At 35.2% G+C, this 24,390-nt stretch overlaps 5 protein-coding genes and 1 non-coding gene across 6 annotated transcripts; 2 read left to right on the forward strand and 4 right to left on the reverse strand.

Annotated features, from left to right (window-relative positions):
- Nucleotides 1-2,593: 2,593 nt before the first annotated feature.
- LOC135147255 (uncharacterized) lies at nt 2,594-3,472 on the reverse strand. The gene has a single exon (XM_064080154.1). It carries the CDS (start codon nt 3,470-3,472, stop codon nt 2,594-2,596), a length of 879 nt encoding a protein of 292 aa, XP_063936224.1.
- A 4,046-nt stretch (nt 3,473-7,518) lies between these two features.
- Nucleotides 7,519-11,304, forward strand: LOC108224332 (BTB/POZ and TAZ domain-containing protein 1). The gene is made up of 5 exons (XM_017398902.2): nt 7,519-7,865; nt 8,034-8,167; nt 9,224-9,527; nt 9,719-10,035; nt 10,716-11,304. The coding sequence occupies exons 1-5, from the start codon at nt 7,728-7,730 to the stop codon at nt 10,906-10,908; spliced, it is 1,086 nt and encodes a 361-aa protein (XP_017254391.1). The 5' UTR covers nt 7,519-7,727; the 3' UTR covers nt 10,909-11,304.
- A 2,369-nt stretch (nt 11,305-13,673) lies between these two features.
- Nucleotides 13,674-16,302, forward strand: LOC108224537 (peptide methionine sulfoxide reductase). Its single transcript, XM_017399186.2, has 2 exons — nt 13,674-14,201; nt 15,814-16,302. The coding sequence occupies exons 1-2, from the start codon at nt 13,866-13,868 to the stop codon at nt 16,066-16,068; spliced, it is 591 nt and encodes a 196-aa protein (XP_017254675.1). The 5' UTR covers nt 13,674-13,865; the 3' UTR covers nt 16,069-16,302.
- Nucleotides 16,303-18,534: 2,232 nt separating this feature from the next.
- On the reverse strand, nt 18,535-20,706 carry LOC108226578 (uncharacterized). The gene is made up of 6 exons (XM_064079797.1): nt 20,189-20,706; nt 20,078-20,102; nt 19,873-19,884; nt 19,548-19,784; nt 19,406-19,453; nt 18,535-19,225 (listed from the first exon to the last, which is right to left on the reverse strand). The coding sequence occupies exons 1-6, from the start codon at nt 20,488-20,490 to the stop codon at nt 18,746-18,748; spliced, it is 1,104 nt and encodes a 367-aa protein (XP_063935867.1). The 5' UTR covers nt 20,491-20,706; the 3' UTR covers nt 18,535-18,745.
- A 156-nt stretch (nt 20,707-20,862) lies between these two features.
- On the reverse strand, nt 20,863-20,947 carry TRNAM-CAU (transfer RNA methionine (anticodon CAU)). Its single transcript is given in 2 exon segments — nt 20,863-20,898; nt 20,910-20,947. It is a non-coding gene; the product is annotated as a tRNA-Met (tRNA).
- A 338-nt stretch (nt 20,948-21,285) lies between these two features.
- LOC108224401 (cytochrome P450 736A117-like) lies at nt 21,286-23,522 on the reverse strand. Its single transcript, XM_017399003.2, has 2 exons — nt 22,534-23,522; nt 21,286-22,137 (listed from the first exon to the last, which is right to left on the reverse strand). The coding sequence occupies exons 1-2, from the start codon at nt 23,422-23,424 to the stop codon at nt 21,523-21,525; spliced, it is 1,506 nt and encodes a 501-aa protein (XP_017254492.1). The 5' UTR covers nt 23,425-23,522; the 3' UTR covers nt 21,286-21,522.
- Nucleotides 23,523-24,390: the final 868 nt, after the last annotated feature.

The raw sequence follows: 24,390 nt of genomic DNA on the forward strand, positions 1-24,390 counted from the left end.
ATAAAACAAAATGTCAATGAAAATAATTTTTAATTTATATTTAAAATGTAATTTTCGGTTTTTTAAAATAATGAAAGAGTGACTCACAATCTTTGATCAAAAGTTAGTCAATTTGACTAACAAAAATAGAATTGTGACAACTAAGGAAGGAGTATATTATAAACAATAACTATCTAAATTTTTTGTAAGAGAAATGATATATTTGTGACTATAATTATATAGTTGGAGATATATAATAAATAAGAATTATCTCCATTTTTATATATCAATTTTTGCCTTTTGGACACGTACTTTAAAGTAATTTGATTTTATAATCAAAATACATAAAAATTTGATGAATCTCTTCATTCTTTTCTAATTTTTTCCACTCCTTTTTACTAATAAGTGTATCCATCTATATTTCTATATTTTCCTTCCATTCATTTCTTGTCGAGTTGTCTCACATAATCTATAAACAAATAACCTGTCATCTATGTCCTTTGGTTGACATGATATTCATGGTTAAACTACTCAATTTTATGTTCATGAAATTCCTTGATTGAAGATGATAGTACAGTTAGAGTCTGTCTCAGAAAAGATGTTCTTAAAGCAATAATTATGTTACCTAATTTTTTATTGCAATGTAAGAATCGTTATAACATTTTCAAGAGATTCTCTGTTCAAGTTTTTGAGTGAAAAAATAAGGAATCATGGTAAATTAGAACTCCAAGAGACTCCAAGAGACTCTTCAAAAAGTTAAGAGCTAGCCCCTTCTCTCTCCTTTATTTCATAGCCATAAATTGGCTTATTTTTATTAATAAAAAATTATTTCCCTCCAATTCATTCTCACTTTAGAATTTGAATCTTTGTTATAGTGAAACTCAACATGAATAAAATATGATATAAAAAATATATTTCATGCTCTTAAATTTGTGCCAAATTTCTAAAATTCATATTTTTATATTATATTTAAATACCAATTAAGAGACTCTTGGATATGCTCTAAAAGCTTCAGGATATATTAAAAAGATTCAAGATGAAGTACAAGATGACATTTTTTTTTGACAAAATGCAAATTCATTCCATTAAATTAAAACAAGTCTAGTCGGGACAAATCCCCAACTGACAATGCAATCAGGTTGATAAACAATAAAACGAGCTAAACAAATAGCCGCATTGTTTCCAGACTGCTTAACAAACTGAATCCAAGGATTCTTGAAATTGAAAATGAATACAAAGGCTTCTCGAGTAATCCAGCCTACATCAATCCCGAAAATGGTAGCTTCACAATTGACCTTCACAATAGTTCCATGGTTGTTGCGGTGTTCAGACGACTCAGTTGTAAAAACTAAGCAATGAGGAACAAGGGTCCTCGAATAATGAACAACTATAATTTGTGAAAGGTGAGCACATGCGATCGCCACCGTTCCAAGCATACCCCAGCTATCTACATGCCGGGAGCCAGCTATAGACATGCCGAAAGTAATAATGATGCGATAACCCAGATCTCCCAAAACTCCATCACAATCATTCTCATTGATAACACAGAAAGACATAACAACGCAGAATCACCCAAGAATGGGGTACTAAATCAACACACGCCAAAAGGCGAGACGGGAAAACACAATCGGACCTTTGATTTCAAAAGATCTGATTTATTCAGAAAACAATCAAGCCCAAACTCAAATCCGAAACAGATCCAAGAAACTCGATTGGAATCTTCGAGGTTTAAGCAACACTCGATTTTATTGAAAAACAAAAAACTGGTAAATAGTGGAGAAGATGGGAGAGCGAAAATGATTTGGTGGATGAAGAGGATGAAGGTGAAGAATGGAGAAGTGACGGCTAGTTTTGGGAGTCGACTCTCAAAACCCTAATTTGAGAGAGAATAGCACTATTTTGTTAATTAATTTGGTTAGTACAAGATGACATTAATTTCAAAAGGAAGCATATTACGCTGGAGTCTTACTATAAAGCGCATCTTATAATAAATGTCTACTCCCTCCGTCCCAATCAATTCTATACAGTTTTCTTTTTGGGATGTCCCATCATTTCTATACATTCCCAAAACATCAACTTTTTATAATATAAAACGCTACTACACCCACTACATTCTCCCACTATCTCCATTTTATAATAATAAAACACTATTACACCCACTACCTTCCTCCACTATCTCAAATCTATTATTAAAAAATATATGGGTCCCACCACTTTACCCACTTTTCATTTAACTTTACTCATTTCTTACACTTTTTCTTGGTCTCCGTGTCCCATCCCAATGTATATAACTCACTGGGACGGAGGGAGTATTATTTTGATGTAATATGTAATTATTAATTTATATATTATATGAGACTTATATGCATTAATGAAAATATATTATCTTATAAATTTAGCGAATTATTAATTTCGCATAAGGCGCCTGACTCGAAACTACAAAAAATTATTATTTTAACGAAATTATTAATTTATCGAGTATTGATTTATCCGGGTTTTACTGCAGATTGTTTGATTCATAAATAAATGTATAACCTATTATTGTCATATATCAATATTTAAAAATATTTCTGGGATAAATTTTTTTTTTTTTACTCAAAGCGGGGAACTTTTATTAAGAAGCTAAATCGTTCACAATACAATTAGCAACCTCAACAGGAACATAACTCCTACTGAAAGTTCGATCTGGAAAAGAATATGAAGCCCTAGCCAAACTATGGGCGCCCATATTAACAGACCGTTTAATAAAGAACAACTCCTTGTTGTTTTGCATGCCAAGAAGCTGTCTACACTCCTCGACCAACAAGCCCAGGGAGGAAACCATAGGCACTTTGCTTCGAACTTGCACTACTGCCAGACAATCCGATTCGATTGTCACTTTCATGGCCGCTGTCTTAGACCAACTTAAAGCCTCCTTCACAGCCATAGTTTCAGCGAATTCCGGAGCTACTCTCCCCCAGTACCTGCATGTTCTAGCATACACCATCATCCCCTCCGAATCCCTCGCAATAGCACCCAAGCCGCAAGCGTTGTGTTCAGGAAATATGGCTGCATCAACCGATACTTTGACTTCATTCACTTGAGGTTTAACCCAGCTAGACACTCCATCACCCACATTTTCGTTGGGAAAGAGAGCAATGTTTTCGAAACTCTGAGTTTGCTTCCACTGTGCAAAGTAACTAAAGGCCGACTTAATCACATTATCCACCTGAACTTGTTTCTGCTGCCATACAAGCTCATTTCGGGCTTTCCAGATTCCCCAGCAAGCCATTGCCACATCACACCACCTCTCCTTTGAATACCTATTAAGCATTTGCGAGAACCACTCCTTAAAGTCATCTGTCACAAAAGAAACTACGGCCAAATGAAGCTTATGCCAACACGCTGTTGCAAACCGACAGAACACTAAGGCATGGATTATCATCTCTTCTTCTTCACCACAAACTGGACACACCTTCTGCACTGGCACCCGTCTACAAAACAACTGAGTCATAGTCGGAAGACAGCCAGCTAAAGCCCTCCAACATGCATGAAGCACTTTCGAGGGAACTTTAATTTTCCACAACTTACTCCAGATCCCTGAATTTTGATACCTAACACTTAGACATGTATACATTCTATTGTATACTCAATGTCTGATATCTCGCTAGTTAAGATCAAATGAGAATGGGATAGTTTTGGATTGATTCAGTGGGTAACAAACACCCGTACTTGCTAAAGCAAGGTTTAGGATGCAGAGTTTGCACTAGCTCATCCATTAATATTATAGAAGACCCGTGGTTACCTCTGGATCAAGATGCTTATGTTCACACAAGCAACCCAGCTTTACAAGATCAGATGGCCTCCTCGCTTCTAGATAATTATGGCAATTGGGACGTTGATCTTGTTACGGATATTTTTGAAGAGAGAGATGCCAGTATAATTTTGTCAATTCCTTTAAATAATGCAGTTCATGATTCATGGTATTAGATGGGTAGCTACTCTGTCAAAAGTGCATACTCTCTGTTGCAAGATATCAAGATCAACCAAAGCTCAGACTCAAATTCAGGGTTTTGGAGAAAACTTTGAAACCTAAAAATCCCCCCAAAAGTCAAGAACTTTCTATGGCGCGCTTCAACGAATTGTCTTCTAACCAAGGAATTTCTACGTCAAAAAGAGTTCAGGTGAGTGAGTCTTGCCCCACTTGTAATGATTTCCTGAGACCACTTCACACTTTAGTTTTGTGCTCTTTCGCCATCACTTGCTGGACAAGAGTACATACTCAGCCTACTCATGGGGTGTTAAACTCTTTCAAGGAGTGGATCCAACTAGTTTTTGAGCAGCAAGATAATGAGAGAATTCATACTAGTGTCATGATCTGTTGGATGATTTTGAAACACCGCAATGAACTTGTCTGGAATCAGCGCATTTTGAAGATCACAAAGGTAGGGGAATCTGCATATTCTATTCTTAACTAGTGGAAGAGTGTTCAGGATAGAACCTTCGTTCGATTTATGGCCTACATGAATTAAGATGATGGTGATGAACACTGACATACACCTTTGCTTAACAGAGTTAAGATCAACGTAGACGCAGCTATCTTCGAGAATACAAACTGCTACAACTATGCATTTGTAGTCCGTGATCATGAAGGCAAGTTAACCGAAGCTCGCTCAAGATGCAAGATAGGACAGCCTAATCCAGATCTGACAGAAGCTCTCGATTTTCGAGAGGTTTTAAGTTGGGTTAGGGATAACAACTATTCTAAAGCGCAATTGTGGAATTTGATTGTTTGCATGTGGTTCAGGCCATTTGCAGCTCTACCTCATGCTTGTCATATATATCTGGAAAGAGTTGTGCAGGAAAGCCTGTCATATATATCTGGGAATAGTTGTGCAGGAAAGCCGTGACATACTTGCAAGCTTATGTAACAAAAACATTCGTTTTAGCTAGATTTGTCAAACGGTCTGCGAATAGGATAACTCACTACTTAACGAGACATATTTGTTCAGTTGCTGATCGTATTTGAAAAGCGAGAGATGTCCTCCCCGAATTTCTTTATGTAATGTTGGATGACTTGTGGTTTTAATAAAATCGAATAGCTTTATGACGAAAAGAAGAGGCTGTAGTATAACAAAAAATAGTACTATAAAAAAGTCTCTAGTGGTTTCTTAAACATGAAAGGACCTGCGAGCCTTATTTATTTTTGAAAAATCATTAGTAAATAATTATTTCATTAATTTATATTAATATAATAATAATTTTTATATTTATTTTCGTTTCAAAATAGAGTTAAAATTCAAATTTATTTATAATAATAAGAAACAAGTATAAGAATAACTTCATCAAAAATTAAATTAGTCTAAAAGTTGGAATCAAGTTTCTGGCCAAATTTTGATCACTATTTTTAACAGTGAATATCATTCATCTATACATCACGAATCATTATTTGTATATAAAGAAACTTACAAATATAAATATATTATATATACATATAAATTAAATAATATTTTCTCCTTTTAACTTTTAAAAGTTATTATTCTTAACTTCGACTACGACAATAACATCAAATAGATCAGGAAAACATATTATATTTTTATTTTGGGTAATTAGGTAACCCCGAGTCAAACATCCACGCCTAGGAGGCTAGATTACCAATTTATAGCGCGTTGTTTGTTTTTATTCGTTTGAGTTAAAATTTTGTTAACCATGAGAAGAAAAAAGCGTTGTTGTTTTTGGATATAATAATTAGGGGTCGTTTGGTTAAGGGTAATAAACAAAGGGAAAGAGAGTCAATCTGATCAATTCCCTTTGTTGTTGTTTGTTTTACAAAAACAATCATTCCTTTTCCCCATTTTTGGTTTTGGGTTTACCCCACAACCCTCTAATCCCATTACCCACCTGTCCTTGGGTATTTGAATTCCCTTTCTTTTTCTTCTCTCTTTTTTTTCAATTTTTCAATTTATATATTTCAAGACATATTTAGTTTTAAATATTTTTGGTGGTAAAAATATTTTTATTAAGGGAATATCTTTATGTAATTTTTTTGAAACATATTTTAAATGATCTGAATTTTGATTTTTTTCAAAAAATATTTTTTTTATTTTGTTGTATCTTTTATAAAAAAGTATTGACAAGATGAATATTTGCAATTTATATGAAATAATAAATTTTCACAAAATAACTTTTTACTAATAGATATAAAAAAATACGGATAATTGTTCATTCCGTTTCCTGATCTGAACCAAACAAGGAAAACAATTCAGCCTCTATCCTTTCCTTTCTCCACGTTTCTCTTTCTTCATTCCATTCCGTTTCCTTCTGATGAACCAAACGGTCTCCCTTTCCGTTTCACCCAATTCATTACATTGGGTCTGGGCATGAAAGTTAAAAAATATATATAATAAGAGAAAATAGAAAAAAAGTGGGTGAACTGACGGGACCCATTGATTTTTATATTTTAATATATGAAAAAGAGATTGTATAGCAAAAATAATGTGAAAATGGAGGAAAGATGAGATGGGACTCAATACTCATTAATATATTATTAAAATTTTGTAATATAAAAAAATGAATAAAACATCCAACAAAGAAAATCGTAAAAAATGCGGTTGGACGGAGGGAGTAACAAAAATAAAACCACAGAAAATCAGTTACCGCGACTTTTATTTCTTTTATTATAATGGAGGCTCTTATGATGTGTATCCAAAAACGTGGCATGATGCATGCATAACAAGTGGCTTTTAAATTGATACGTGACGTATTTTCAAAAAAAAATAAATTAATACGTGACGTCGATCTTCGATGTAATAATCCTTCTTCTTATCCCCTTGATCTAATATTATGTTGCTCTGTTTTTTTAAACGTATTTTTCGATTTCGATTTAAACATATGTGTATTGTTTGACAGCCTTCCTTAGCTACTTATCTTATATACATGTGTCACCGTCTTCGTATTTAATGCAACCACCGGGAGTTATATTATCCTAGAGATTAATCGTATATATCCCAGAAGATCCTTTTGTTAACGGATAACAAAACCAGAATATTCAACTAAAATAACTTTGTTGCTATATTTTGTAGAATGAATTTTAGAACAATAATCTTCCGTGCAAAAAATTATACAAAAAATTTCTTCATCTATCAACAAACTAATAGACTGAAAAGCAATACTCATATGAAAAGACTCAGAAGTAGTACTAATTCTATATATGAACGCATTCCTATTTTCTCGTGAAGAAATAACCTAACGACAATACATCATTATATAATTAGAAATATTTGTTTTTAAAAAAAATAAATATATATATGAAAAAGGTAAAAACATACCTTCATGCTGCTCATTATGTAAATAATTTGTAATTAAACTATTAAAATTGAAAATTTTCAATAATGAATTTTTTATTAATTTATCAAAATTATTCTTTTATCAAAACTAAAAATACAGTATAATTATTTTATGAGCAGAGTTACAGAGTATTTATCCGTGGTCACAGCTGTTACAGCGCGTGCAACGTTTAACCCTCAAAGCTCAAATAAAATATCTTTTCGCATCTATCCTGCTTTCCGTTTCCTCACTCACGCATCTCGAGGCACTGCTCTTCTATAAATACCCAACTGACCCATACATAGCAGCAGCCTCGTTCAACAAACTCAAAAACAATCTCTCCCCATCTCTCTCTCTCCAGCTCTCTCTTTTCGTCTCTCTAAATTTCATAAAAGTTTTATATATATAGTATACATACACACCTCTGTCTATTTTTAACAACAATGTCGCCGATTTACTTGAAAGACACTCCTCCATTTCCGGCGGTGGATTCCGATCGGAGCTCCGGCGACACCCCAGACTACGACGTACACATCATCACTTCCGGAGGACTTCGAATTCCGGCGCACGCTAGCGTACTGGTAATGAATAGATTCGATTATTATTCAATAATCGCTGGAAAATGAATTTTACATTGTTATTTTTATCGATTGTGTATATTTTAATCGATTGTGTATATATAAGTTTATATAGTGTTGTTTATGTATATGATAAATGAATATAACTCTTTGATATTTTTAAATGATTAGGCGTCGGCTTCGCCGGTGTTAGAGAGCATAATAGATAGTCCGAGAAAGCATCGGAGCTCCGAGAACACTATTCGGATTCTCGGTGTGCCAAACGATGCCGTTTCTGTGTTTATCGGCTTCCTCTATGCTTCCAGGTTAGTAGCCGTTGATTATTTTAGTAGATATTATTTTTTAATAATTGATGATTTCGGTGTTTACTGTTTCCTAGTAGCTCAAAAATTTAATTTTTGCCACCTAGATCCAGTAGATCAATTTCTGAGGGATATGATTGTAACAGAATCAAATTCGTGGTGCTCGTTGCACACGCAATTCTCGATGTTGATATGTTTATTAATCAAGCAAGAAGCTTCGTTTGTTTATGTTATTAATTCCAAATAGTTTGGAGTTTAAAATAGGATGTTGATTACCACTTAGACTTGACTTGATTTAAAACTCTAAATTTCTTTATATGATATTTGGAATATTATTTTTTGTGAGTTGAATGTATCTAATTGTTTCTTGTGCTAGTGACACATGGCCAGGTTCTCACTATTCTTTTTTTTTTTTTTGGCTCGGTCATGATTCTTATTTTTATTGAATTAAAAATATTCTTTACAGTTGTTTTCATCTGTCATTTCAAGTTTGTATTATATTTATAAATGATCCGTTATTCCTACTAGCTTCCGTATGTAACATGACAAATAGATCCAATAGTCCATTTCTCAGGGCCAGGGTTGTAATTCATTAGAACTCTATTCAGTTGTATTGGACTTGACTCAGATTTAAGATTTAACTAAAGTGAACTGTAAATCTGTAGCTAGTACAGTCAATACCGTGTCTTAACACACTTAATAGGGGTTTGACCACAGACAAGAAATTTTGCACTTTTAAGTTATTAACTTGACTGGAATTTGATAAGAAGAGGTTGGACCTTAAACATTTGACTTGACTCGAATCAAAACTCATATATGTTGTCTTTGTACGCGATCTCATTCTTTGTTATATAAATGTATTAACAATTTACTCTGTAAGTGACAAATAGTCTGATTCATGTTCTATTTTTTGTACTACGATACTTTGTCAAAGATTCTTTATGTATGTTTTTGTCTGTGATGTCAAATTTTATTCTGCTTTGATGAAATTGCATGGGATGAAGTCAAGGTTAAGAACACTAAACTACAGAAAATGATTAGAATGCATTTGGAATACAGGTGTTCTGAGGAAGAAATGGAAAAATTTGGGATTCATTTGCTAGCTCTGTCTCACGTGTACTTGGTACCACAGCTAAAGCAAAGGTGCACCAAGGCATTGGCTCAGCGATTGACAATTGAGAATGTGGTGGATGTTCTTCAACTTGCTAGACTTTGTGATGCACCGGATCTTTACCTCAAGTCAATGAAGCTGATCTCTGAAAAGTTCAAGGCTGTTGAGCATACTGAAGGATGGCAATTCCTTCAAAATAACGACCCGTATCTTGAACTTGAAATTCTACACTTCATTGATGAAGCTGAGCTGGTACGTTTTACAACAAAACCCTTGAAGGTTTAAACTTGTGCTATTCGAATATGATTTTGGCACAAAGAAACTTTTTACTATGTAAATATGCAATGCTTTTTGGATTATCGATTAATTTAATTCACACAACAAAGCAAAATCAAAGTTTTCTGGTTGACATGAGGCTAACTTTGGTCGTTGATTGAAAATAGAGGAAAAAAAGGACAAAGAAGCACAGAGAAGAGCAGGGCTTGTATTTACAGCTTAGTGAAGCCATGGAATGTTTGGAACATATATGTACAGAAGGTTGTACCAGTGTTGGACCTCACGACATAGAGCCAAGTAAGAACAAGGGTCCATGTAGCAAGTTCTCAACATGTGAAGGTCTACAGCATTCAATCAAACATTTTGCTGCATGTAAAAGAAAGGTTAATGGAGGGTGCTTGAGGTGCAAGAGATTTTGGCAGCTCCTTAAACTTCATTCCTCCATATGTGAGCAATCTGATACATGCAAAGTTCCCCTATGCAGGTAAGATTTTTTTTTTTGTCCCGATAGTCTAATAACATACTTAAATTTTCCTGTTGTTAAATATTGAGTCCAGTTGTTCAAATTCACTTTTGTTTGGTTTATCTCTTATTTATTTTATTTTTTTACCATAAAATGAATCAGTTCATAGGAATTCTAAAACCTACAACAATGTATTGAGGTAACTCGTGAAGGCGTTCAATTTATTCACTTTCCAAATGTTTATACTTGCGAACTTGACAAGAAACATACTATAAAATTAAGTGGCACCTACTTACTGAAAGCTCTTCAATTAATTTGGTGGGACACAGAGCAAGAATTTGCTAGTATGTTTGAATTCTTGTGAACTCTTATGAATTAATTGTGCAGTGGGGTAGCTTATGTTATGTCTGTATTCATTCATTCATACATTCACATATGGCTTGTTAGTGTATCAGATAGTTTTCCTGATATTTTTGAAACCTTGGACAAGTGGCTATCAAGTATTTAAGATAGTAATCATCTTTATCAGAAATATCTAATCTAATTATTTGTACAGAAGATGCCAAAATTTTTGTAATTTTCCTAATCTAATCCTGGAATGTTGCTTCAACTGTCAATTTACAGGCCCTGATATTTTTAAGCACTAAACTTTACAGTGGCTTATATGTGCTGATATGTTTGAGTTGTGTTATGTCGAATAGGCAATTTAAGTTGAAAAGCCAATCAGATAAGAAGGGAGAGGATGTAACAAGGTGGAAACTATTGGCCAAAAAAGTAGTGTCTGCCAAAGTCATATCTTCATTGTCCGTATCGAAGAGGAAAAGAGAACAAGAGCCCAGGGGGATGGACATGCATAATGGTGATCATTTTAGCACTAGAAGCTTCACAATATGATTAAAAGCAGCTATTTGTGTCCGTAAGTTAAATTACAGGGAATCACGAAATACTTAAGTTTCAGATCCTATTTTGTATTGAGGTTCATGTATGGAGTCTTATATTTTTCTTTTTCCTGCTAAGTTGGTTCACTGTTAATTAAAGTGGGTCACGTTTGGCTGGGGTGTCATTGTGTAGGAGATGGCCCAAATATCTCATTTCTTATATGAGTTGGTCATGGTTCTTTGGCCTTACAAGTGAAAGTCTGTCCTTTCCCTCCTGGGTTGATGGTAAACATAGTTTTATTTTGTATGCCGTTAAACTACTTGTAAAAACTGTAAGGAGTGGCTGTCTCTGTCGATACTTTGAGGGGTGTATTGGATTGGGATTTTAAAGCATTTTTTCGCATTCATGAAATCCGAGGGTATTCGATTGGGATTGTTTGAAATCCATTAAAATCTTGAGGTATTCAATTGGGATTTCAAATTATGCTACAAAATCTGGTGGTATTCAATTGAGATTTTAAATTATGCTTTAAAATCCGATGGTATTCAATTGGGATTGTTTAAAATCCATTAAAATCTGATGGTATTCAAATGCTGATGGATTTTTTTGCATTTCATAAAATGATGGATTTTGTGGCATTCATCAGTGTATTTTAAGTTTTTTGAAATCTCATCAAAATCAATGGGATTTTGAAGCATTGTGCTTAAATCCTATCAACTCTGCGACATTTCATCAAGAATCCACACAAAATCAAAATCAGACACAATCCATTAAAATCTATAGACTAAAAACAATCCATTAAAATCCCAATCGAATACACCCCTCTTTACTTGTAAGTTCCTTTTTTTTGTCAGGATATTCCTTTTATTTTTATTGTTTTTATTTTTGTTGGTAATCGAGTAGTATGTTTCCTTGTCTTTGGTTTATATCAGCTGAGAGGTAAACTTTGTTTTGTGCAAATGCTTTAAAATCATACTGATATTATAAATTATCATTAGAGATGAGAGTTGTTCTTCTATAACTTACAAGTTTTATTATTCAAACATTTTAAAAATACTTTAGTAACGGATAAATCATAAGCAATTTATCAGTTATAATTCAAATATTTATTTTAAATATGAATATATTTTCTTTTTAAAATTTAGTCTAATGATTCCAGCAATAGCTGTGAAATTTTTAATATGTCTTCCAATTGTGGAAAATTTATGTTTCTACAATGCAATTCATTCACTTTAAATTTTATAAAAAAAATTCCAAGTTAAATACATCTATTGATATATATATATATATATATATATATATATATATATATATATATATATATATATATAGGGCATTGCTCAAAACAGAACACCCTTAAAAGAAGAACAAAGAAGAACACTTTGGAATCGAACATAGAATCTCATCTAAAACTTGAATTAAATTCTAACTTTAAGCTAATTAACCATTTATTATGAATAATAATAGTATCTAGCATGTTTAACAACAATTACGGATTAAAAATAATATGATTCTATGTGATATTAATGATGTAAAAAATATATACATGATTCTATTCTGGATTCTGTTTTGGATTCTGTTCTGGTTTCTATAATATTTCATATTAATAATTTGGATAGATTTGGATGTTAGATTTCATATATTAAGTTTAGCTAGTGCTTAACTATGTAAATATAATCATAACAAATCATTTTTTACGAAAAAAAAAAATGTTATGATAGTGTTCTGTGTTGTTCTTTTTTTAAAGTGTTCTGTGTGGAGTGCAACCCTATATATATATATATATATATATATATATTTAAGCTGATTATAATGATAACAATCATTAAAAACTCGATATGATTAATAATTATTGAAAAATCCTACCGGGCGCTTAATAATATAAGTTCATGTTCAAAACAGAATCATTAGATAGAAAATTCAGGTAGACTTTAGGGGTCGTTTGGTCGGGTTAAGCTGGTATGGGGTTGAGGAATCATTCTTGATATCTTGTGTTTGGTTTAGTACTGGAATGAAAAGAAATAATTTATGTACTAGAATGAAAATAAATAATTAGTAATAACTAATATTACTAATTAACAGTAAATAAAAATAAGTATAACTTATTTCAAATTAAAAAAATATCATATCCCATTTAATTTATGTGTTTTGAGATTGTATTTAACTTTATAAATAAAAATGAATTAATAAAATTTTCATTTGATACCTCATACCCCTCTCTCATACCCACCTCCTCCCTAAGGTATCAAATCTGATTCCAGATGGGTTTGAGGTATGGGTATCATATTATAAAAATAGACAACCAAACACCAGGTATGGGTTTGGAATGAACAAAACCCATACCTGATATCAGAATCAGCTGAACCAAACGATCCCTTAGTGGTTTTGTTATTCTATCTTAAGTATTGGTCCTTTTTTCAGCGCGACCCTAATAAATTAATAATATATGTTATAGAGTTATTGGTTCCGATAAATATATTTTAATCAATATTAAAGATATAGTTATAGTTTTATTATTTTCTGAAAATGGCTAGTACTCTACACTAAATTTAAGTTAGTTAATTTGTGATCGTTGAAGTTAAAATCTGTTGATTAAAACATAATTAAAAAAAAACTATTATTTACGAAATAAAAATCTACAATATTAAATGGGATTAAATTTCAGATTTCGTTTATCAAAAAATTTGTCATATAGAATTTTAGAAAACGAATAACTAAAGTAGCAATAGAATAAGAGAATATATGACCAAGTTTTGAAGGGAAAAAAAAGAATATATGACCAAGTTTTGAAGGGAAAAAAGAATATATGACCAAGTTTCCGGTCGGATACGCGTCTACGTTCTATTACGAACCTGTCCATAATGATCGTCAGCTTCAAATATCCCGATCCTCATATTAATTTCTCTCTATAAATTCATTTCATTACCATAGGAGAAGAGTCAACGCACAAACGACGACTCCTATACCGAGCAATGGCTAGCAATGAAGCGGAGATTAACAAGTCAACCAACCCAGCTCTGGATCCGGACAACCCGAACCCGGAGAGACCGGGTCTGGAGTTCGCCCAGTTCGGAGCCGGGTGCTTCTGGGGAGTAGAGCTGGCGTTCCAGAGGGTCCCAGGTGTGGTGAAAACAGAGGTGGGTTATTCTCAGGGCCATGTTGACAACCCGGATTATGTACTGGTTTGTACTGGAACTACTGAACATGTGGAAGTGGTTCGGATCCAGTTCGACCCGGCTGTTTGTGACTACTCGACTCTTCTCTCTCTTTTCTGGGCTAGGCATGATCCTACGTCTCTCAATCGCCAAGTACGTCTTTATATATATTCTCCCTTTTTGCATCATGTTAATAAGCTTGTTTCTTTGTTAATGTCGTTTATTATGCAGAATTGATGTCTTCTTCTAAGATGGATTTATTTAATTGAAGCCTTCATCGTTTTACAATTATTTTTGCTAGCTGTTGTTTGTAAGATATGAAAAATTGGCCACCGCGCTGAGAAAAAAAATCTTTTCACGGGTCATTAGAATGCAATTTACTCCAACGAAATATAAACACTCCAGCAATATAGTAAAATTTTGAAATTGAGAAAAAAAGTTCTTTTTCCCCAAAATTTTCTTTCCCAAGTTGGCTAAATTTCAACCTTCTGGGATCGAAGGTGACTATATCAATAATGTTTTTATGGGTGTTTTTTGTTTCAAGTAATTTTTTATGTAAGGGTTAAGGTGCTTCAGAAAATTAAAATATAACTTTTGTTATGATTGATAACTCTAAATCACACCCTAGTCTCCGTCCTCTTCGGATGTGTCTCACTCGGTAGTAGGGATATAGCTGGTGATTGGGAATCTAGAAAACAATGTCGGATCCTGCGGCACCTCCGGGCGTGAGAATAAAACATTGTTTTGGAATAAAGTAGGTAGTGAACAAATATTGAATTATACTAGAAGTGGTGTGTATGATGATTTTAGAATGATTAATAATAAATTTGAGAGAGAGCAACCATGAAAGTACCGATCATTGTTCTATTTATATAGTCCAATGGTACTTGGGGATTGTGGTCTATTTATAGTCCAGTGATACTTAAGGATTGATATATTAATCTTGTCCTTTGATTGGACGAGCCTTCAGGGGAGGTGTATGTTTGTAGATGGAGGACATGTGTCCTCTTGTTTCCATGGTGTGGGAGTGTGCCTTTCACTATCCAGGGTGTGCTAGGGAGGTGCAGGAGACAGGAGTGTGTGGAAGGTGTGTGCCTCCATATAATAAAGTTTATGTGTCTCATTCTTGTAAGAGTGTTTTGACTAAGTTGGGACCGTGACTAGTCCCACAGGTAGAGTATCTGGAATCTGCATACAAGCATAATGTCCAGGATGAAGCATACTATAGACTATCATTTGCCCCACCTTGGAGAGCACATTCCGGGTACTTACTTGTCGGAGCAGTCACGGCCCCCCTCAGTCAAAACACTCTTACAAGTTGTCGCGCTGTTATACGAGACACGTTAGCTTTATTATACAGCGGCACACGCCTTCGACACACCTACACCCCCTAGCACAATACAACATACACCTTTCCTAAAGGCTCACCCAATTAAAGGACAAGATCAAGGTATCAATCTCTACTCACCAATCGTTCGACTAGATGGTACTTTTAGGGGTTACTCTCTCAATTTTATTCAATAATCACTCTACAATCATCATGCACACACCACTCTTACTATAATCCATATTTACTCTCTACCTACTTTATTCCAATACTGTGTTTTATTCTCATGCTGGAGGTGCCATGGGGCGATAACCCCTCCGGCATTGTTTTGTAGATTCCCGATCACCAGCTACACCACCTACTACCGAGTGACACAAATCCGAGGAGGAGGACAAGGACGCAATTCATGTTATTAATGATTATGTGGATTTTTTCTAGGGCGGTGATGTTGGCGAGCAGTATCGTTCCGGGATATATTACTACACTGAGGAGCAAGCTAGTTTGGCACGGGAGTCACTTCAAGTGAAGGAAACAGCATTGGATGGTAAGAAGATTGTTACGGAGATTCTTCCTGCCAAGAGATTTTACAGGGCTGAGGAGTACCACCAGCAGTATTTGGAGAAGGGTGGAGGCCAAGGCTCGAAACAGTCTGCTGCAAAAAGCTGCAATGATCCTATCAGATGTTATGGTTGAAAGTTTGAGTATTTGTATTATGCACCACCCACATAATAATATTTGCTTGCAATATTTGCATTTTCATTTTATGCTGAATAAACCTTACATTGTTCGAGGTGTGTGCTGTTTGGACATATCAGTCTGATTAATGAAAACCTTTGGAATCCAGTATACATGCTTACTTGATCAGTAGTATTTCATGTGCTTGTCGAATTTCATTATTTGTGTGTATGCAATCTGAAAGAGTTTCATCAGTGTGTTTACATGTAATTTACAGTGTGTTTTTTTTTATTAGAGCATCTCCAACCATCTAAAACCCTTGGCCAAAAGATGAGTTGGCATACTTAAAATAAAAAGATTTAGCCAACAGCTCCAAAAACTCAACTCCAACCATGATGAGCTGTTGTCTATAAATTTAGCCAACCTCCTATGGATGGCTAAATTTGTCGAACCTCTACAGGTCTGTAAGAAAATCTGTAGGAAGATTGTACATCATTTATTACCATATTGAACTGATATATTCTATTTTAACAATTTAAAATATTAATAACATACTATTTTTAAATTATAGCCAACCAATATAGCCAGTACCATTGTAGCAAAATGTCTTACAGGTTCAGCAAATTTTACATAATGTTTTACAGGTCCAATTTAGCCAACGATTATAGCCAACACCGTTGGAGATGCTCTTAGATTTGAAAATTTAGGGGTGTGGATTGAAAATTGATGTTATGGACAAATAATGATGTTGAATCATACGAGATTGTATCAATATACACACAAACATACTTAGTAAAATCTTTGATATAAACCTGACAGATACAATACTCAGACCATATGATCATTTCATATTACTCACAGCACAAAATAGTACTATGAACCTGGGACTGATTGAAGTGCAGGGTGTGCAAACTTACTTTTTAGTATGTCTAATATGTTTGCTAATTGCATCTCCATCCTCTCTCGACTTTTTAGTATCTGAGCTTGAGTGCTTCGGAGTTCAGCAAGCTGCTCTGCAAGAGTACTGTCCTTCTCCGACTCACATTCTGTAGCATCCTCCTCTACCACCTGACGTGGATCATGTTTATGATGAATTGGCCCTACAAAACCATTTTTAGAGCGATACAGCAGTTTCATGCCAAACAAGTAATCATTATCAATAGCACACGACCACCCCTCTACTTTCTTTAAGCTTGTTTTATGGCGATCAAACACACCTAGTCTCTCAGCAATTCGAGTCACGAAACCACCCATCACAAGAGCACCACCTGATTTCGCAGCTTGATACAAAAATCTTTCAATCAAAAGGCCTGTCCAATCCACAGGTATGCCAGCATCAAAATGATACAGCAACAAAAGCTCGCCCTTTTGAACTTTATTATTACTCTCCCCTCGACCATAAATAGTGTATGTCATTAGTCTGTGGAAGTAACGGTCAGCAGAACTGAACATCTCTGAAGAAGTACTCCGCGCCTTGTGCTTCTCAGTTCTCGGCAGCCCGGTGATTCTGAGCCAGAAAGGCGTAGCATAATCCTTTGAAAGCACCTGCTGCTCAACAATCTCCCATCCAAACATTCCAGCTAACCTAGACTTACTTATTTCATGTCGCACATTCCCAATCCTAAAGGACAATGTACCTTCCTCGCTCGCCTCAAATGAGCTTAAAAACTCAAGAGCGAGAGTTTCGTACGAGGGTTCATCCATTACCATCAAATCGCTCCATCCAATCTTTTCCAACTTGTCTGAAAGTTCCTCGTGAATTCCCAAAGACCACAATGACAGGGGATCCACATATTTATTCGGTAATATCGTCCGTTTAGACAATGCAGCTAGCCGAGACTCCTGCTTTTCTCCACTTGGCTCGATAGCCAGATACTTATGAATCAACACAGGAGTAGAATTTAAGCCTGTACTCGAATCATTATATTTTTGTTTCTTATTCGGAGGCTGCCCCGCAAGGGACGAACGATTTTCTTCTTCACAAAACTCAATTTTTGTAACAGTACTCATATCAAACACCTTGTGTGCGCGGAAAAACACCCTTGCTTGTTATTAAACTTGAAATCACAAGCGATACTAGTTTGTTTAATTTTCAGAGAACTGCGTTGATAGTCTTTTCCCTCGATGTAAAGTGAGATGGATCTCTACATATACAAATTAGGCTAAGAGGGTGAGGTCAAGAATATCATATTATTATTTTCATATCAAACGCAATACAATATATAATTTTTCATAATTTCTTATTATTTAAATTGTGTTGAATATCATATTATTTTCATATCGAACGCAATAAAATACATAATTTTTCTTCAAAAATTAAAATATTGAACTCTTGGATGTTAATAAGTGATATTTTGAACTATTTTTCATAATTATCGTATTTTGAACATTACTTGTGAAGATTGTGGAATATGGCGCCTTTTCTTAAATTTTTCCTCTAAATCAGTCTTACTTTTGCAAGATAAGTCCAACAAACATTCCCAGTAGTTGTGCTGACACTGTAATGTAAAATTTTGACAATGCACAAACGTTTCAAGCAAATCATCACATTTTAAGCAACTGAAAAGATTACAACAAAAAAGATGACACCCACAGTTACAGACTAATCACCAAATACTTTCACCCATTCATCAGGCTTTACCACATGAGTACTAATTCATTTCACATATGCTGGACTGGAATGCATTTAAACCATTTATGCAGCTTGCATTGTGGTTACCCAATCCATGGTTCGACGCTCTCTTTCAATAGTTTTCCGCGACTTCTCATGGTACTCAACACTCCTATGGGACTTTCCAATCTGGTCGAAAGGTATATTTAACTTGGTGGCAAATTTGTCTCCAGCATCAAGTTTCCTTTCACTGTATTTCAGCTTTTCGTTTCTACTGGCACTCTGTTTGCGTTTTTCTCGTGTGTTAGTGCTCATTTGTGGATTTTCGACATGATCTGTACTAATATCTCTAGGTCCCCCCTCGACACTCTTTGTAGAAGTGTTTTGGCCGGATGGAGATTTTGTAATATGAGATATAAACTTTCTGAGATGCTTGAAATACTCTGGATAGAGTTCCAGGTTGCAATGACTCCCTCCGTCGAGCCATAATGGCTCGTATTTCTCTTGACACAGGACCCAAAGTTGTCTACCATGAGAGCAATCAACAACTTCGTCTGAAGTACCCTGCAAATAAGCACAGCCCCGGTGAGTTTCATAAATAAGTCACTTATTTCTGAAAAAAAATATGATTTTTTTTATGTAAATGTGTATTTCTCTCTCGAAATAAGTCCTTATTTTCATAAAAAACAGATATGGAAGCACTATTATGCAATTAGAACTGTAAATAACAGAATATTCACTTACATGAATGACTAGAACGACACATTTCACCAAAGGTATTTTGTCGATGTTCTGCACAAAAAGTTGAGATCAGTTCAGACATAATATATGTTTGATGCAACTATGTAAAATTTATGATCCCCTCGCATCTCCAACCAAAAGTCACCTTATAGATGTCAAACCAGTATGTTCGTCTCACAGGATAAATAACTCGCAATCCTGATAGTAGAGCACTATGCAGAACGACTCCTCTCAGCTGAGGCAAACGAGCAGCAAGATCCAACGTAGGTCCGCTCCCAAGAGATTGTCCATAGAGGATTATGTCTTCCTGTTTAGCACCGTAGCTCTCTTGAAGACACTTATAAGCAGCTTCAATATCCGCGTAAGTATTTTGTTCACTAGGCTGCAACAGAAATACATGTTTAAGAATTTTTGAAGGTCTCATTTAATTGAAGTACGAGTCTTGTTATTATTAGTGAATCATTTATCACCTTCCCAGTTGATTGCCCATAGCCAGGGGCGGATCTAGGAAGAGGCACGTGGGGACACGTGTCCCCCCAAAAATATTTTTTTACATTTTTTCACCATTTAAATTTTGTAAAATTATAAGAGTGTCCCCACAAAATTTAAAAACATATAGGTGTTTTTCGAAAATTTGCTTCGTGCCCCCCTAACATTTGAATCCTAGATCCGCCCTTGCCCATAGCCGCTATAGTCGTACCTACATAATTTCAACAGATCAAAACATCCTCTACAGCTGATGGTTATAGGAAAGTAAATTTAGAGAAAAAGGTTCAGTAGTAGTACCCCATGAGATTAACACGCAAGTGAGTGCTCAGCTCAACAAAGAGCTCATACATGTGCCCAATATCAGCTGCATTTCCATGAGAATACAGCAGTGTTGAGTTTGCCTTAGGGTGCCTTACATACATTGCCACAATTTCATTGCCTCGACGAGTAGGAAGCTGCAGAACATCAACGTTGTCCCGGTGCTGAAAAGGTTCCAGCAACAACAAACCAGTAAACTCGTCTGTGACAAGTCTATATGACGGAGGATTAGGTGGAAAGAACGTAAGCTTGGCTGCCATAGTCGATTTTACCCCACCCATCTCAAATGCACCTTCCAAGTTCCACACACAGACACTTTGTGTCAAAATATGAAGTTTTTTTGTTAAATTATCAGTTTGATTTAATTGATTGCAATATATAAGTTAATTAATTTTATTCTTAATGAGTAGAAAAAGATAAGCTGATCTTGAACATTTCTGTCATGCAGTGTATAGGTGGAGAAGTTGAATATGATGAGGCAATCTCATTGTTGCAGAGAACATAGAAATTGTCTACACTTTTATTACTAGGCAAACTATGACTGTGACTCGAATTCCTTGTTTTCTCCGTATTCACACATCAGCTTCATGAGTTTTGTATCGGCATTTGTGGAGATATCTGAAGTTATATTTGGTCTCCAGGGAAAAAAAGAATGGGGTGAGAGAGGCTCGAACTCTCGACCTCAGGATAACTCTAATGCTATGAGACCTACGCGCTAGCCAACTGCGCCACCACCCCTTGATGTTTACGTTTGTTGCTCTTCGTATTTAGTGGCTGACATCAAGAGAACAAGTATACTAGTCTTGGCGCAAATGTTATGTTATGGAGTATGCACACTCATTTCTTGCTTCCTTTATGGAGTTGTCTTTCTGAATATGTTACAGTGTTGAACCATTTTCAACTTCAGACCATGGAGCAGGATCAGTTGTATAAAAAAACCGATGATACAAATGATCGTAAGCAAGCCGGAGAATTAGTGTCGCGCAATGGAGGGATTTAAGCATGTCAGACTGTCAGTGATATATATTTTCTCGTTTGCTTGATTCGTTTTTACGCCATTGGCAAGATATCTCATGTGATCTATTTGCTGTTGTAATTTTCTTATACATAAAGAAAACTGAACCAAAACTTAGGCTATATCCTGAGATCATGCTACAATCAAATGCTACTTAAATATCTTTATTTCTTCACCTTACATTTTTTAAATTATTAAATGGACGGCAAAGAGGATCCATCCATCATACATGTTTCTTCAATATTCAATAATGAAAATCATCCAAGCAGAACATGGTAGAAGGATAAGGACAAGCTAGTTAACTAGATAATGGACGTGCAACGACAAGAAGAGGTACTTTTTTGTGAACAGTAAGGCCAGCACACTCATCCATATTCAGCTCATCACACTTCATTCCATTAGGGAGTTCCCACTCAAACTTGTGCAGAAGATTTGCCAACACAAACTCATAAGTCGACATGGCAAAATTTATCCCGGGACAACCCCTCCTTCCAGCGCCAAATGGAATCAACTCGAAGTCATGACCTTTGTAATCTATTGTTGAATTCAAGAACCTTTCTGGCCTAAATTCATCCGGTTCATCCCACAAAGTAGGGTCCCTTCCGATCCCCCAGGCGTTGATAATAACCATTGTTCCAGCTGCAATATCATAGCCCATAAACTTCACATCTTGTCTTGCAACTCGAGGGATTAGTAATGGGAGTGGTGGATGGATTCGCAATGTCTCTTTAATCACCGCTTTCAAGTAGTGCATGTTTTCAAAGTCATCCGGATAAGTTATGTTGGATTTGCCTCTGAGAGTATTCCTCACCTCAATTTGTACTTGCTTCATGACTTTCGGGTGCCTTAAAAGTTCTGTCATTGTCCATTCCAGAGCTGTGTGGGTAGTGTCGGTACCACCAGCAATAATATCCTGTTTCACGAAGATGATGATATTGTTAAATCTCAAGTTTTAATAGTAAAATATTGCATTATACACCTTATTCTTGGAAGCAACTTCGTCCACATAGATTTAACCTATTGCTATATGAATTGTATCCAAATTTCATGAAGTATATAAACAAAAGACGGCGTTAAGAAACGTACATTTCATTTCAAATGATGGATTTCAAATAACAGGATTTGAGTTGTCATTTCAAATTCTCAAGTTTATACTAACATTTGAATAGTATGTACTTCAAATGAAATCCAAATTCATATTACCAAACAGGTTAATTGTGCAAATTCAGAGTTTCAAATGAAATCTGCGTTCCCAAACAGATCTGAATTCAAATCCCTTTGACAAACAGAAAGGTTTTAAAGAATTTACCAGGATCAGAGCTTTGATGCTATCTCTATCAATGTCAAAGCCACCGGGGGCATCCTTGTCTATCCCGAGCAAAACATCAAGAAAATCCTCTGTTTCTTCAACTTTCTCACCCTTCATCCGCTCTTCCAATATCCGTTCAAAAAACTCATCATTCTCCTCTGCAACTTTATCCACTCTGGCATTAAAACCTGAAACTGTATTGATCCATGAAAGCCACGGAATAAACGTTCCCACATCAAATCGGCCAAGTAATTCCTCTGTTTCCTTCATCAACATCCACAACTTCCTCCCACTCCCCCCTTGATCAACTTTTCTACCCAAAGCCGCTGTAGAAACAACATTATTAGTGAGCGTTACCAACATTTCACTCAAGTCCACAACCGAAGAATTAGACTCAACAATCTTATTAACCAACAGAGCCGCTTCTTCCTCTCTTATTGTTCCCATATCTTGAACCCTTTTGTTGCTCAAAAGCTGGACGACACAAAAGCTTTTCATTTTTCTCCAGTACTCGCCATAAGGCGCCATACCCACGTCCTTGTAACAATACAGAAGCTTCTCATTAGCATAGGTTCGAACCCTGTCCGCGAACTTGAGATCGTGAGTTTTCATGACCTCTTCAGCCGCCTCGGCAGACGAAACAATCAGAGTTGGAATGCTTCCGAGGTGAAGTAACATGAGTGGTCCATATTTTTTGGACAAGCTGAGGAGTGGACGGTGCGGTAAGGTTCCAAGTTTATGCATATGGCCAATGATTGGTAGCCTTAGCGGAGAGGGTGGGAGGTTTTTTTTACTTGGTTTTTTAGCCAAAAATCGATGGAAAAGAAAGAAAGTTAAGATCAAGGGTAAGAGAAAGGTGATGAAAGGTTGCAGCCATGCTGATAGTTTCATCTTTCGGGGTAGTTGTTTAGCTTCTTGAGAAATTATGGGATTTCTTAAGTTGTTGTAATGAGGTCCAATACATGGAGAGCTGTACTTTAAGTAGAGTTTGCCGGTAATTCGACTTGAACTCGACTATCACCGCTGAGTATCTATTCTCAGATATTCTCGAGATGCCCGGGAATTCTCGAATTTCAGAACTGACTCGAATTAGAACTCTTTTATAATTATAAATAAATAATTACTAAAATTTATTTTCCTGATTTATAAAATGAAACTAATATCTTAATAATTTACACGTGAATTCGGTAAAATATTTAAACTAATTTAAAATAGTTAATTAAATGAGTCAGAGTTCAGTTAAATATTTGAACTCGATTATCACCTGTTTAATCCTGTGGCTGTGGGGCTTTGGAATTTGCATCTGCATGGGCTACACTCCGCTAGAGCTAAAAACGTTCAAGACGCATGTTGATATAAATTGACTCTTCGGAGCAAAAATAACCATTTTTCTAAATGCGGTGGTCAGTATCCTTCCATGATTATTGGGACATTTTAAATTACTAGTAATTGTTAGGGGAGAATTATTCTCATAATTTTGTTATGAATTGAGGTGTCTAGACACATGGTATTAATTTAAAAAACAACACAAAATATAAACAATATGATAAATATTGAAAATAGCCTGTGCATGGCTTTCAACTGGTATGTTAGAATTATTGGAGTGCAAAAAAATTCCATAATAAAAAATACATACGCGATGACAAAAGTAAATGGATTAAAAATGAAATGAAGGGCTAGGATATTTGTACTTGTATTTCCAATAAAAACAACTAAGTGTTCCAGCTTTCTAAAGAGTAGTAGGTACTAGGTAGTGAGTTGGTAGTACTGTATATGTGTGATGATTTATTCTACTTTGTTTTATATTATCAAGAGGCGTTGGAGAATTTTAAATTATATATCTCTTTCGTCCTTTTT

Source organism: Daucus carota, chromosome 6, assembly GCF_001625215.2.
Source record: "Daucus carota subsp. sativus chromosome 6, DH1 v3.0, whole genome shotgun sequence".
NCBI lineage: Eukaryota > Viridiplantae > Streptophyta > Magnoliopsida > Apiales > Apiaceae > Daucus > Daucus carota.